General features: G+C 38.4%; 2 protein-coding genes across 2 annotated transcripts; one reads left to right on the top strand and one right to left on the bottom strand.

Moving 5' to 3' along the window:
• Nucleotides 1-935: 935 nt before the first annotated feature.
• On the bottom strand, nt 936-4,852 carry LOC5519892 (zinc finger protein 567). The gene is made up of 2 exons (XM_001639717.3): nt 4,707-4,852; nt 936-3,123 (listed from the first exon to the last, which is right to left on the bottom strand). The coding sequence occupies exon 2, from the start codon at nt 3,095-3,097 to the stop codon at nt 1,349-1,351; it is 1,749 nt and encodes a 582-aa protein (XP_001639767.3). The 5' UTR covers nt 3,098-3,123; nt 4,707-4,852; the 3' UTR covers nt 936-1,348.
• A 5,693-nt stretch (nt 4,853-10,545) lies between these two features.
• Nucleotides 10,546-14,809, top strand: LOC5519893 (nucleolar protein 16). Its single transcript, XM_001639630.3, has 5 exons — nt 10,546-10,766; nt 12,818-12,923; nt 13,006-13,069; nt 13,508-13,614; nt 14,338-14,809. The coding sequence occupies exons 1-5, from the start codon at nt 10,660-10,662 to the stop codon at nt 14,452-14,454; spliced, it is 501 nt and encodes a 166-aa protein (XP_001639680.3). The 5' UTR covers nt 10,546-10,659; the 3' UTR covers nt 14,455-14,809.
• Nucleotides 14,810-14,832: the final 23 nt, after the last annotated feature.

Raw genomic sequence — 14,832 nt, forward strand, 5'->3', positions numbered from 1 at the left:
CCCCTAACAACACACACCCTGACCTCTTAGTCCCGCCCCTTACAACACACACCCCGACCTCTTAGTGGCGCCACTAACAACACACACCCTGACCTCTTAGTCCCGCCCCTTACAACACACACCCCGACCTCTTAGTCCCGCCCCTTACAACACACAACCCGACCTCTTAGTCCCGCCCCTTACAACACACACCCCGACCTCTTAGTCCCGCCCCTTACAACACACACCCCGACCTCTTAGTCCTGTCCCTTACAACACACACCTCGACCTCTTAGTCCCGCCCCTTACAACACACACCTCGACCTCTTAGTCACGCCCCTTACAACACACACCCCGACCTCTTAGTGGCGCCCCTTACAACACACACCCCGACCTCTTAGTCACGCCCCTTACAACACACACCCCGACCTCTTAGTCACGCCCCTAACAACACACACCCCGACCTCTTAGTCACGCCCCTAACAACACACACCCCGACCTCTTAGTCACGCCCCTGACAACACACACCTCGACCTCTTAGTCCCTCCCTTTACAACACACACCTCGACCTCTTAGTCCCGCCCCTTACAACACACACCCTGACCTCTTAGTCCCGTCCCTAACAACACACACCTCGACCTCTTAGTCCCGTCCCTAACAAGACACACCTCGACCCCTTAGTCCCGTCCCTAACAACACACACCCCGACCTCTTAGTCACGCCCCTGACAACACACACCTCGACCTCTTAGTCCCTCCCCTTAGAACACACCCCGACCTCTTAGTCACGCCCCTATCAACACACACCCCGACCTCTTAGTCCCGTCCCTAACAACACACACCTCGACCTCTTAGTCCCGTCCCTAACAAGACACACCTCGACCCCTTAGTCCCGTCCCTAACAACACACACCCCGACCTCTTAGTCCCGTCCCTTTCACATACACTACAACAGGTATTGATGTCATATTTAGTTTTAAATTGAAATAATCATTTTTAATTTTACGAGCGATATTTGCAATGTACGATTTTGGAATAGAATGCCTTATCTTTTCGTTTTTGTGAAATGAAACAATTATTCTTATTACAATATTTAAGTTGTTATGTGAGTTGCTAACCTATGTGCTAACTTAGTTGCTAAGTTATGTGAGTTGCTAACTTTTGGACGGTATTGAGTTAAGCTAATGGAGTGAATGTATTATTGATTTGAGTGAGAGTAAAGCAATTCAATACGTAGACTATATACACAGGCGTAGGTATCAATGAAAATTAGATCATGAGGTTGGACGCTTACGTTTTTAGCGCAAACAAAGAAGTACAGTGTAACTTTTTATTTCAGCACAAACTTCAAAGTAGTAAAGGGGTGTTTCTTCATGCCACACAGACCCCAGAGGAGTAGGGGTGAGTAGACATGTGGTGCATCTTCAACGCGTTCTTCTGATAGAAGGCCTTGTCACAGTAAGTGCACTTGAATGGTTTGCTAGGAAGGTGCGTTCTCTTGTGAGTGTTCAGAGTCGAGGCAAGCGTGAACCCTTTCCCACAAACGTCACACTTGTGTGGCCGCTGACCAGTATGGCCAAATATATGCGCCTGTAGGTTGCTCTTTTGGTTGAATCCTTTGTCGCAGTAAGGACACTTGTACATTCTGACGTCACTGTGCGTGCGCATATGGTACTTGAGGTGCGTCAACTGCTTGAATGCGCGCCCGCATTTCTTGCACTTGTGCGGTTTTTCTCCAGTGTGAATGTATCGATGTATCCGCAAGTCCGCCTTCTGGTGAAACCGCTTACTGCAGAATTCGCAGGCGTGGGGCTTGTTGGACGAGTGAGTACGCATGTGCGTGTATAGGTTGGACGCTCTGTTGAAGGTCTTCTTGCACACGGTACACACAATTTTGCCATCTTCGGTATCCTCCTTCTTTGCTTTTACATCTTCCCCCGCGATAGCATTCGTCGCGTGACACTGAGGGATGTCCGTTGATTCCATCACTTGTACATCTATCTGATGCGTACCTTTTTCCTCGGCTTTTCTCACACCCTGATTACTCTTACTTGTAGCTTTCCTTTTCTCCACCTTCCTTGATATTGGCCTATCAGGAGACTCATCCAGTGCCTCCACGTACTTCATCTCTTCACTCTTGTAACCCGATCTTTTCCTTATTCCTTGTTCCTCCTCGGACTGGGCTGGTACTACCAGTATTTGGGATTGGTCGTGTTCTACACCCTTCGTGCTCGCCAGGCTCCTAAACAAGACAGGAGCCGTCGCGGTCATGAAAGGCGTTTTATCCGTCACATGTGATCTCGCCTCTGTTTCCATAGCACCATAATAAAGGTAGCTAGAGCCTTGCGCTCTATCCGGATGTTTCCCCCCATCACAGTATTCCTTATCGTCTTCTATCCCACAGTGAAGTAGCCCAGTATTGTATTCAGAGGGGTGTGAGGTCTTACCGAAGGTGTTGTATCTTTGAGCTTGCTCTGACAGCAAACCGTAAGACACCAAGGCTGGATCACTGTAGTACAGACTGTGTCGCAGATATTGCTCTCTGTGGGCCCTTCGTGCTTCTAATTCCTCAGCGCGGATTTCAAGATATCTGGGGTCTTCGTTGTAGCAATTCCTATATGGATACAAAGGAATTGTACCCAAGTTCTTTCTAAGACTCTTTTCGATATTAAGACTCTTCGCTGAGCTTAAGAGTTCGTGGTAACTTTGGGCACGATGAAATCTAATCAGGGATTCCTCTTCCATGAATGAATGATAATCCTCGCTAGAGAGGCCTCTATATAGATACGGATAACCCACACGCCCTCTTCGACCCTCAAACGGGCGCAAATATCTCTCCATGCTCGCCTTGTTGCACGTTTCTTTCATCACATGATTCCAACTTCTTTCTTGTTCCTCTTTCTTGTGTTTGCTGACGCTTTTCAAAGGAGACATAATCCCAAAGTTGGTGCGAAGTCTGTGGCTGTCGCATGGCATCGTATGGTTCAATTTGTCTTCTATTATTGAGTCGGCAATTTCATGTTGTGCTCCCTCCCGTACGTTTTCAACTCTCTTGTGCTCGCTTACGCTTACGCAACTCTCATAGCTTGTATTCTTTACCCACGAGTTCGCCGACAACATCCTGTTCAAGACTCCACCGGAGGGCTCTACGAATAAACCACAAAAATACGTCATTAACAATTCGTGTCGGACTGTTAGCCACTTAGGATGTTGTTAGTTTGAAGGATGCTTAGGCGGAATAATCGTTCATTGTATTCATTCCGCCCTCTGCGCACTCACCAAATTATAAGTTCTTTCGAAAATAACACAAATGAACTTTTTGTTAAAAAAAAGGATGAAAATGAAAAAAAGGCATACTAGCAGTTTTGTAATGGTGATTAATAGATATTGAGTATCTTTGTGCATATTTCTGTCATTAAAACGAAAATACGTTTGTCTGAAACGTTATATAATACTTGGTAGTTATTGGCGTGTGTGGAACCCCCACGAAAAAGGTTCTTTGAAATAAAATAATAAAAAAACTGAAGGATTACAAAAATCTTGGGCGAGGTTTTGAGACAGCAACATCACAGAGTATACTGCTGGCTTGTTAGTAGAACGTCTTGCAAAGGCCTGTAGTTTTGTAGTTGTTTTTGCTAAAAGCAATTAATGTTTAAGTACAGTGGTGATCACGAATATCCTCTTGGTAAATCAAAAGGATGAACGAATCAGAAGCAAAAATAAAATATCAAGCTTTAAGACTCGTATTAAAATCATTTTTCCTCGGGTAAGTTTTTCTATGGAACAAAAATTGTATTTTAAATAACTCTACATCCACTATTGCTGATAGGAAAATTTTTCAGTTGTTCTTTCCAGAAAAGCTACAAAAAAAGTTTTGCCATTATATCTCTCAGACACATAATATAACAAAGCCAAACATACTTTAATCGTGTAAAGTCTAAAGATCTGCTAACAGAAATAACACACCGGAAATATGCTGCTATATTTGTGAAAATAGCCTTTGCAGTACAACAGGGTTTGTTAGAGGATTTTCATCTCTCGCTAGCGAATACTAAATGCTTTAGATTTTTTTCAAATGTAAGTGAAGGCTTTATTCTTTATATTTAGCTTTTGTCAGTTTTATTTCAATCCACTAACTATATTTAGTTAAGAGCAAATAACAATAGCGACTTAAGAAAGTGCATCCAACCTTTTATCACATTTCCTATAACAACAGCTTGTGAAATTAAAAGGGCGCAGACCTTGTTTCTTATAGTTCAAAGCACGCGAGGTCCTTTTTTTTCTGTATATGAACATCTCGATGTTGTAATAACATATCATGGCAGCATCCCAAAAGATCCTTTTTATTTATGTTGGTTTGAACAAAATGATCCGGTTCAAAGTTTGTAGTCCCTTTCAAGTTAATTTAAGTTATTTTTTCGCTTTTAGAAACGTCTTCTATTCCACGTACCAAACGTTTTAGGATCTTGTAGAATGTTATGTCTAGTAGAAAGTCAGAAAAACAGACTTCAATCCCTGAAAAAAAAAATAGTGAATATGCGTATGAAATCATTTAACTTATTCTTAGCATTGTATTCTTCGATAGAAGAGGTATCAATTCAATTCCGTTTGCGTTTAACAAATATTTTCAAAGATAGCTAATTTTAAGGTAGTGTAGACAGAAGGGATCTTTAAAGTGTATTTTCCTAACTTCAACATGAACACTGTGTAATGGCGTGTATATATGTACCTTATCCAAGTCGTTTTAAGGAAGTCTTCCCTGCGTGAGCTTTGTGAATTTGCAATGCTTGGTCCACTCAAAGGTGTCCCGTTCAAGATATTTTTCTCTTTTATGCCGGCTTGTTTGTCATGCTGTGAGCAAACCAATAAGATAAGGCTGATTACTGCCAATCAAAATGTGATCTACTGGAATCGAGCCAATAAAATAAAAGCGGCATTGAAACGGTTTCCCAACGCTGCAAACAAGCACTTCAAAGGCTTCCCCATGGCTACTCGCGCAAAACTATACAATATCTATTTTGCTGCTAATTGCATGAAACGCCCAAATTCTAAAAGTAGTTTCAGATAAACTGATAAAATATATCTTATGTCTCTGGACCCATTCCGCTCAGGTATTCAAATTCATAGCAGTTAGCGCCACCAATTAAAATATGCCGTGTTGTTCCTCTATCATTTAAATACAAAAACTTCCCCTTTTTAGAGAACAAATAAACCCCAGTTTTAACAGTTGAAAGATCCGTCGGTAATTAAGTTTCAATATACAAGCTGGTCACATGCGTTTACAGAATTCTCAGTTTTGATTCTTGTTTTTTTTTCCTATTCGCGCAATTTGTAATTCCACATGAACTTGAGGGATTTTCAGGTTGACATCGCGATGCTTGACCTTACCTCGGCATGTGTTCTAGACGATCTTTAATTTATTTTCATCGCATCGACGTTTAAAAGGCTATCAGTACGCTTAAACAGATTCCAAAAAGCCTCAATTGTTTTTCATATAAAAGTTTGCAAACACTCTACACACGCGCCTTTGTTCACACTTTTTGATTATTTCCATATTTTCCTGTCTTAAAATGTTATCCTAAAAAAATGCAGGACTGCATAGAAATGAAAAATATACATTTAGCGAATGAAAAAAGGCAGTATGAACCAATAAGGTACGAAAAAGATAGGTAGGACTTCATCTATTAAAGGTTTATTCGATCATTATTGTCGGGTTTGTTTTAATAGCCCGCAAGAGACGTTATTTTAGAGATCCTTTATTGCATTGTTATTAACCATTTCAATTTTGTGCGTCGCTTTGTTGTATAGCTTATATCTTTAACGCGTGTCGCTAAAGCTAATATGTGTTTTTGATTTTGTTAGCTCGAATGACAGATGGTTTTAATACATATTCTGCTCTTTGACAAACATGCTTGTTTTCCATCTTAAAGTTTTTTTCATGTTTCATCTTTATTTATTGTGTTTTTATTTGTGTTTTTTTAGGGGTGAAATTGCAAGATGTGGGATGGGGTTTTGCCCAGAAGACTTTATAATTCAAGGGTGAAAGCTGTGCGTCCACTCTAAATTCCTGTCTTAATTATTCATCAACAAAGACAAAAGTTAGAATACAACACCCTTTGAGCCGTTTTCCCATTTTAATTGAGACAAACAAGACTTCATGCGAGAGGAATTGGAAACCGCGTAGACACGCATCATGAAGCCTTTCCGAGTTCATCTGATCGCTCGCCAATAAGTTTGCGAATCATTAATCTCGTAGGCTCCAGGATTTTGAGGATATTCTAAGATGTCCTATATGTTCTCTCGCCTATTCGAGTAGCATAGTATCATAATACTGAAGGATTTTTAGAGTTAAATCATTGAAAGTATGAAAATATAAAGCACAATAATCTGTCGAATAATACAAATAGCTGTTGAATTGAATTACCTCAAACGAGAAGCTTGGTATTTTTATCAACCAAGCTCCCCGATGCGCAAACCAGTGAGAGGAAACTTAACAAAGCTCCTCTGCAATTGCAATTGCATTATCTATTGAAGACTGGAACTTAAGCTAGAAGTTTCAAGTACATTTACGAATTTTTTTTACATTCCCATTTTTCTCGTTATTTATCTTCAACATTTATAAGATCTTTCACCCCGTTAAAAAAATATTTCAAACAGCAGAGGCCTACAATTACACGCCTAATAAAAAGCTCTACATAGCATTATAATAATATGAAGATTTAAGTTCTGTGCTTTTATACCAAAGAAAAGTAAAGAAGAAGAAAAAGAAAAAAATCAGAGTTTGTGAGGAATTTCAAGATAGTAAAAACGACTTCGTATTTTTTGCTGAGCCGAATTGTCAAATAATTGTTTCCTAAATCGCCCACCTTCGATGCAAATATAGAAAAGAGCTTTTCTTATTTCAAATCTTTAAATGAATATTTTTGGTAAGATTACCATAGTCAGTCTAACACGGTTTTCGTTTTCATTTTGTGGATAGGATGTTCCAAATCTTTCTGAATGGGTTCATTTCAGAGAGGCTCGGCCAAAATGTTATTAAATTATTTTTCTTAAGTTAAAATTGTGTGTATAATTGCAGCTCCAAAACAAACACGCCTAGTCTGATATAAAGCAGTTTTCATATATCATTCAAATCCGAATCAAATCGGTTGTAGTCATTTTTTCACATAATGCAGGGTTCATTACATTAACCTGTTTTCCCCTAAACATTTAATCTACATGAGAAATCCTTATGTTCGTCCAAAGGGGCCAAGTGATACAAAAAACTGTTTCTTAAAGGGCCAGTTACGCATCTTGTTCACACATGCGTTTGTTTGGGCATATGATGAGTTCATGTTGGATTTTTTCTATAACTGGTTGTTGGCTCACCGAAAAACCTTGTTCACTGAATACTTAAATTATGTTTGTCAACCATCGCATCTAAATAGCGCCACAGAACATCTGGTTGCATTATTAAATTCTCATTCCTAATTTGTATTTGAAAATCGTGAAAACGATGCCGTAAAATATATCAAATGCCGTGATATTTGTTATTTGGGTAAAATGTTGAATTGCGCAAAAAACATTAATCTGAGAGAGTGCGATAGTCCTATCAGAGTTTCTCCTTTGGCTTTAAGTCTTTATTAATAGAAATGTCAGATTGACGCTGGTTGATTGCTTACCATTAGGTTTTATTTGCAATCAATAGTCACTTAAAAGTGATGAATATTTCAAAATCTACGACTGTCGGTTAGAGGCTAAACCGCTGAGTATAGACCCAACTTTGAAACACATCACTCACACTTTCTACCGTTTATAAAATTATAGGGAGGCGTGAGTTTTCGTTGAAAATTACAAATTGAGGTGACAAAAGAACAAACATCTTATCGGCAGTTTTAGGTAGTGTCTGGTAGACATAGCAACCCGGCTATATGTCCTCTGTCAGACGTCCACCGTCTGACTTTTTTTATTGCTAAGCAAACATTCTGAATGGCGCGGAAAGAATAGCATATTTATAAAACGACTAAAAAGCATTTGAATGTGAAACGTGGTCTCTTTAGGCGTAGACAACCGATGAGATTTACTGGTGTCAGAGCTGTAGCAGGTTTAGAAATATTTTTTTCTGGCCAAGATACAGAACATTAGAATATCGGGGGCGTAACTAAGCTCCTACTGGTCATTTCCTTATAATTTTGGAAATTTATTGTGGCGATATTTTATGCCCAATATTTTTCGAGATTTGCTAATTCACATATGACAAGAGAAAAAGATACGGTCAACTATCCCTTTAAAAAGACTTACTTTTTCATTTATGTAATCGAGAAACGTTTTTTCTATTTGTTGTTGTCACACGTAGCTTAGAACAACTGCTGTGTTTAGAAATAAATGAATATGAAAATGAATATAAATCAATCTCCACATAGTGCTTTATGTATGAAAACTGAATACTCGATTTATTAAATGTCTGTAAACCATATGATTGCTCTTTAACAACTTATTTATATTCCACCACTTAATATTTGCAAAATATGAAACAGAGAGAGAGAGAGAGAGAGAGAGAGAGAGAGAGAGTAACGAGAATATGAAAGACGGTGTTATTCTATCTGTGCTTTGATGTCTTTGATATTACCCCCGTTATCGCAATGTTTTTGTCTTGCTTGAGACAGTATTCTCTGCGGGTTCTAAGATAGTAGTTAAAGGACGAAATCATGCTATTCTTGCATTTCCCGCATACTTTATGTTGAACGTATGTGTCATAGCAACAGGAAACTTTGTTATATATTAATTATATAAATGCAAATAAAACACAAATATACGAACAGTCGAGTAAAATGGAAACGTTTTCAAAGCACTTAAATGGAGAGTGTCTAAAGGTTTTTTATGTGTCCTGTTTTGTTTGATGTTTTTTTAAAGGGCTTATCGCCTTAAATTGAATCCTGTAATTAGCCAATTCCAGCTCGCGTAAAAACACCCTATGATTCCCCGCCCACTCCTCGCGAACCGTACCAGTTTATGGATACTGTGATCTTATCACCCTGTTATGAAATCCGAACGATTCAATAAGTGGCGGTCTTGCTGAACTCTAAGGTGCTATTAACTGTAGTCACATAGGAGATCGCAAATTCGACACTCCCCTTTGTAAACTACACGCTCCGATCAGACAAGCGAGGAAAACACAAAGCCCACGAAGGCTCGAACGGTTGTCATGGTTTTAGTGATTCTTTTCTTTCTATCATGCCGCGGTAATTATTAGCTCACAGCGCGAACAAATTCAATCTTCTTCCAGCCTATATACTCTTAGCTAGTTTTGAACAATAAAGATACGGCTCAGCCGTCACTGAGTCGTGAGCCGCTTAGTGGGAGTCCGCCTGGCATAGTTCCACTTGTCAATTGCTAAAAAATCACATCAGGAGTTTGGCTTTGGATAAATAAACTTTTGAAAACATAGCTCAGGCGAGTACCCATGTGGCTAGCCAAAATGTGGGTTCGTTTCTTATTGAAATATCGTCAAATACTTCTCTCTTTAGGCCTTTAATTCAGGCCCGTAGCCAGGATTTTGAGCGGGGTGGTTCGTTTTTCCATTTCAGCGGAACAAATTTCCGGTATACCCCTCTCCTCGGCTTATTACATTAGGTAACCAATCTTGTATTAATAGGGTGCTCTTTAACATATAGCGATAATAATAAAGATAATTATTATAAAAAGATTCTTATTGCTAATTTAAAGACATATGGATGTGCACGGTATATCTCCAGCCAAAAGCTATATTTTTTTGTTTGCTCTGAGCGGACCTTTAAGCAGGGTGAGGGGGGGGGGGGGGGGGGGTTTACGCTAGAGACTGCCAAGAAAACCCTATATTCCTCCTCTTGTCACCATATGTCAGCTTGTTGAGAAACTTGAACATACGGAACAGTTATGCTCAGTAAAAAAGAAATCCAGGAATGATTCAAAGCTAGTTTCAGTTAAAAAGAAAAAAGAAGCAAGTACCAAAAAAACATTCATCGTATGGCAGCTAAAGCATACGGCTAGGCTGGAGATTTTATTGACCCCAACACTGCTATCTAAACTTCACAACACTAATGTACCAGAGGTATGGTACTGACGCATTAAAAGGCAATAACCAGGTGCCTAGCCCTGTCTTAGTCGGTCACGCCACGCAAGCCTACGTGTATAGCTGTTGTCTCGCGAAACAAATCCTACGAGGGCGGCTCTTGCTTCGCAACACACAGCTGGCTATTTTCTTAAGAGTAATGGACCAAATATAGACATCTCTTTGAGCGCGTTGGGACCAAGACTGGCCTATAGCATTGACGTGAAAGCTACTGCACATTCTTCACGTTTATTTAATCATTTTAAAGCACACTAAAATGTATTGAACTGAATTCTGAAATAATAAAAAAAGACCACTTTGGCTTTAAAGACCAAACATTGAAGGTATTTGGAAATTTACTGGCGATTCTGTTCCTACATCTACATCCATCAGGCAAGACATTTGGGAGAAAATAATTTGAAGGTTCATAATAAAAGAATCATAGGAAAAAAAATTCTGACGTTTTACCTTTGGGTTGCCTGTTTTCGTTACCAGGCTTAGCACGGAAATTACCAGTAAGGCCTGGTAGTTATCAGTTGGTGAAGCCATTATTTTTGGTCACAAATAGTACTCGTTTATTTCCTAAAATCTCGCTTTTTTGTCATAAAAGAGAATGAATGGTATACGTGCAAGGCATTCTAGGCGTAATAAGAGACCGAATTCTACGAGAATGGGCCAGAAAAGGAAAAAGAAGCATAAAAAGATCGTAAAGATAATGAAGTAAGTAAAATTTTGAATACACGTGGCCAGTAACACAATGATTTAAAACTTTTACCCATTCGATTTATAATCAAAAGAACATTTTGGTAGCAAATCGCTATCGAGTAAATGCCAATATATATAGTGCAAAGCCATATAGACACTGTAAAATCCAAACAAAAACATGTAGTTTTATGCAGAATACTCATCCCAATATCTCGCGAACAATAAACATTCCGCTTTCAGTATTTTCAACAACAGATATTTGACTGTTTGGCATAATAACCAGCCTATATTTAAAAAAAAAATAATTGCTACAATTGAGATGAAATACCTTAGAGTGGTTTGTTTGCCAATTATCGGCCACCCTATGATCGCTCGCCTTTTTTTGGCTCTAATAACATGCTGCATTCTACATACTGTCGCTTACCCAAACAATAATCTCTAATAAAGTTTTCAGAAGTGTCATTCAAATGTTATTTGAGCTTAATTTCGCTCTGTACCTTGCAATCCAAACTGAAAATGCAGGCACTCAACTCTGCTTTCATCATGATTCATTCTACCAAGCAAAAAAGGCTTTGTGAGGCAACATGTGCACAATACACAGATTCTTTCACCAACGTAGAGCCTAGAACTTTGATCATGGTCGGAGTGTAATTTTACAGAATGCATGGAGAACTCATTCATACTCCTAGTTCATTATCTTCTTCAAAATCACTCAGCAAGCAGACCCCTCTTTCCTTTCTGTATTTGTTGTCTGTTATTTGCAAAGGGAAGAAACTGCTTTATGCTCTGAGACTTTTAAGTAACTGTTGTATATGGCATATGGCAGGATTTGCAAATTTGCAAAATTAGTTCAAAAAAGATTGGGGCTCCAATAAAAAAAAAAACACACACACAATGAATAACAGTAATACAAGTTACATATACTTTCACTTTAGTGATAGATCGTCTTACATCTGCTAAAAAAGGTTAGATTCCTACGGATAGATATTTTCTTTGTGTTTCTCTGGCTCTAAATTTGACTTTGTTGAATATATGTGAACTTAGTAGAAACTTTACCAAATATAATGCACACTTTTTTACTCACAAAATAAAAATGACCTTGAAATTTGGGGTGGCATTATACGTGGAACCCATTGTTCTCAGTATGATAAAAAGTGGAAATCAATAGGAAAATGCGGCGATCCCATTATAACAGTCACAAAATCGCTTAAAAATAACATAATAAAAGGAATTCCAAATGAAGAATATCTTTAATTTCCTTTTCATGTGTTTTGTAAGAAAATAAGCCCAAAAGCTCGCCAGAAAAACAGTAATTACTTATGCTTCCTTCGCGATTTTCTTTTTGTCCGCTATGTTGATATTTACTAGACCCAGTCTCTTTGCACCTCGTCCAAAATGGTGCTAATTGCCATGAATGAACACAAGCTTGCATTTCGATGTTCCATGTGAAAATATACAAATGTTCAGCGATGAGAATAACAGCTTTACAGTTGTGCTAAGATGCGCTGCTTATGCCTAAGAGGTTCAAAGTGATTACCACTTTCAATTTCAGATGTAGAATAGCATTTAACGTACTTATGTATAAATAAGATGAATTGTGAATTGGAACATTTATCTCATCTTGAAACTTCTGTTTCTTTTTTGGTTGTTTCTCATTTCCTTGCTATTTCTATTGGGGTGCTATTTATACGTGGGTTTTCGAATTTGTTTTTTTTAAAGGCCCTGAAAACTGGGGTGCAGATTATACGCAGGTGTGCTTATACACCTGTAAATCTGTAACTCAAAATTGTAAAAGAAGTATGTCTATTGGAAGTTTCTTTGAGGGTGTGACTGATAATTTAGAGCGGATGGCCTGTAAGATGGTGTGGATTTTAATATATTCTTTTGTCTCTTGTTGATTGAGGTTTCCATCACCCTCCGGAAGTAAAGTGGTGATAATGCCTCTTTAATATATCATTAGGATCTGTTCTGTCTTCCTTCTCAATACACAGAGTGAAACGTCAACCCTTCTTGCCTGCAGATTGGTGATTTTTAACCCTCTTTGTTTTGTTTATTTGACTTAAAAGCTCTACCTTATCCAAGCGCTGGGATCACAGCAAGACACTAAAACAGAACTTCCAGGAGCTTGGCCTAGTGAGTGATGTCAATATGGCATTACCAATCCAAAAAAAGGTTGGAATTAATATTTGGCATCTTAAACTTTTCTCACTTCTTCTAGTATCTCAATGTATTCTTTTGTTATTTGATGCAACAGAAGAAAAGAGAGGATGACAATGAAAAAATGGAGGTAGAAAAATCACCTACCGATGTAGTACAAGGTAAGCTAACGTTCTATAGAGAAATTCAATATTGACGAACAAATCCCACAGTATATCTAACAACTCAAACAATATTGCATGAATCGCAAAGTAGCAAGTGTGATATATAAAAAATATGCAGTGGAATTCTCAGATAAATGATGAAATTGTTTTTTAATCCTAGTGAAATTATTTCGGGTTGATTATAATTAATTTGAGGTGTGTCATTGAATCCCACAAAAAGACACACTTTGTTTTAGCCAATCAGAGCTTATGTAAGAAATCAACTATCGGAAACAAAGACATACCTATTGTGTGAATTTCCATAAGGACTCAATGTCAAGGAAATCAAGTTGTAAAGAATGTGCAATAAGTGAAATTCCCAAATTTTCTTGTTTTTGAGTAAAGTCTTTTTTTTTATCTTATTGCTCAAAGCTTTATTTTGTCCTTTTGCCATAGAGTTTGAGACCCTTGCAGCAAATGAAGTGAAAAAAGAGCGGCGCATTGCACCTGGGGAGGCTCAGTTTGTGTGGAAACTGATACAGAAACATGGTGAAGACTACAAGGTCAGCAATAATTATTTTTTTCTCTCATCCTCCTGGATCATGATCCAGTGGAACCAGAAATAGGGGAGGGGAGGGGTAGAGAATTAAGGAGTCCCCTTCACAGCCCTGCTTGCCCAAGACACCCTACAAAACTGAGGAGAACATCCTCAAAACATCACTTTTTCACACATAAGTGATTAATTTTACCTGATTATTTTTACCACACCCTTAAAATGATTGACTTTGTTCATTTAGATGTATTTGCATTTGAAAAGAACAGCATTACTCTAGGCCTTAACAGGCTGTTGTAGTTGTTTTGGTTTGGTTTGGTTTAAACCTTCTATCTATGTTAACTTATTTTTGCCATGAGCCAACTTGTCAGTAAATTCGAAAGGAGCGCGTTTTACTTTTAATAAGTAGAAAGTCTGTTGTTCCACTTGTTTTTAATTTTTGTTTTGCACAATGTGGTATTTTTGAGAAGTGTCTTTTCTTGCACAGATTACTATAAAGTTGTGTGAATGACAGTTTCTAGCAGTAGGTGCCATTGCTACTTTATTCTCCCGCCTTGTCATGCTGACCTTGTCCCATTGTGTACCCAAGGATGCCCTATAAATTATGTCCTCTATTAAGGCTGAACGTCTGGGCCATACATGTAAACTCCTTAGTAACATTGTAACTGGGCTCATTTGTGTTCTTATGTCTATTGCTGGGTATACCTTCTCACACGCACCGTTGTATTCAAAGGCCATGTCAAAAGACAAGGAGAACTATTACCAGCATACTCCCAAACAGCTCAAGCGCAAGTGTGAAGCATTTCTAAGATCAAGTCAGGACTTTAGTGAATACCTCAAAGATGCATGAGACTGTCATAGATGCATCAAGGGCATCTCTGAGATAATATCAGGATGTTAATACCTCAAGGACCACCATTATCAAGTCAGAGGCATTTTTGAGATCATATTAGAACTTTATTTCCTCAAGAATGTGTAAGACAATCATTATCAAGTGAGGGGCATTTCTGAAATCATATCAGAACTTAACTAATACTTCAATGTTGTGGAAGACCGCCATTATCAAGTTAGAAGCATTTCTGACCTCAAGGATGTGTAAGGATACCATTATCAAGTGAGGGGCATTTCTGAAATCATGTCACAATTTTAATACCTCAAGGATGTGTAACACTGTCATATCCACAAAAAAGCTTGGAACTTAGTAACAACTGTTGTCATGGTGTATGGG

This window comes from Nematostella vectensis, chromosome 6, assembly GCF_932526225.1.
Source record: "Nematostella vectensis chromosome 6, jaNemVect1.1, whole genome shotgun sequence".
Lineage (NCBI taxonomy): Eukaryota > Metazoa > Cnidaria > Anthozoa > Actiniaria > Edwardsiidae > Nematostella > Nematostella vectensis.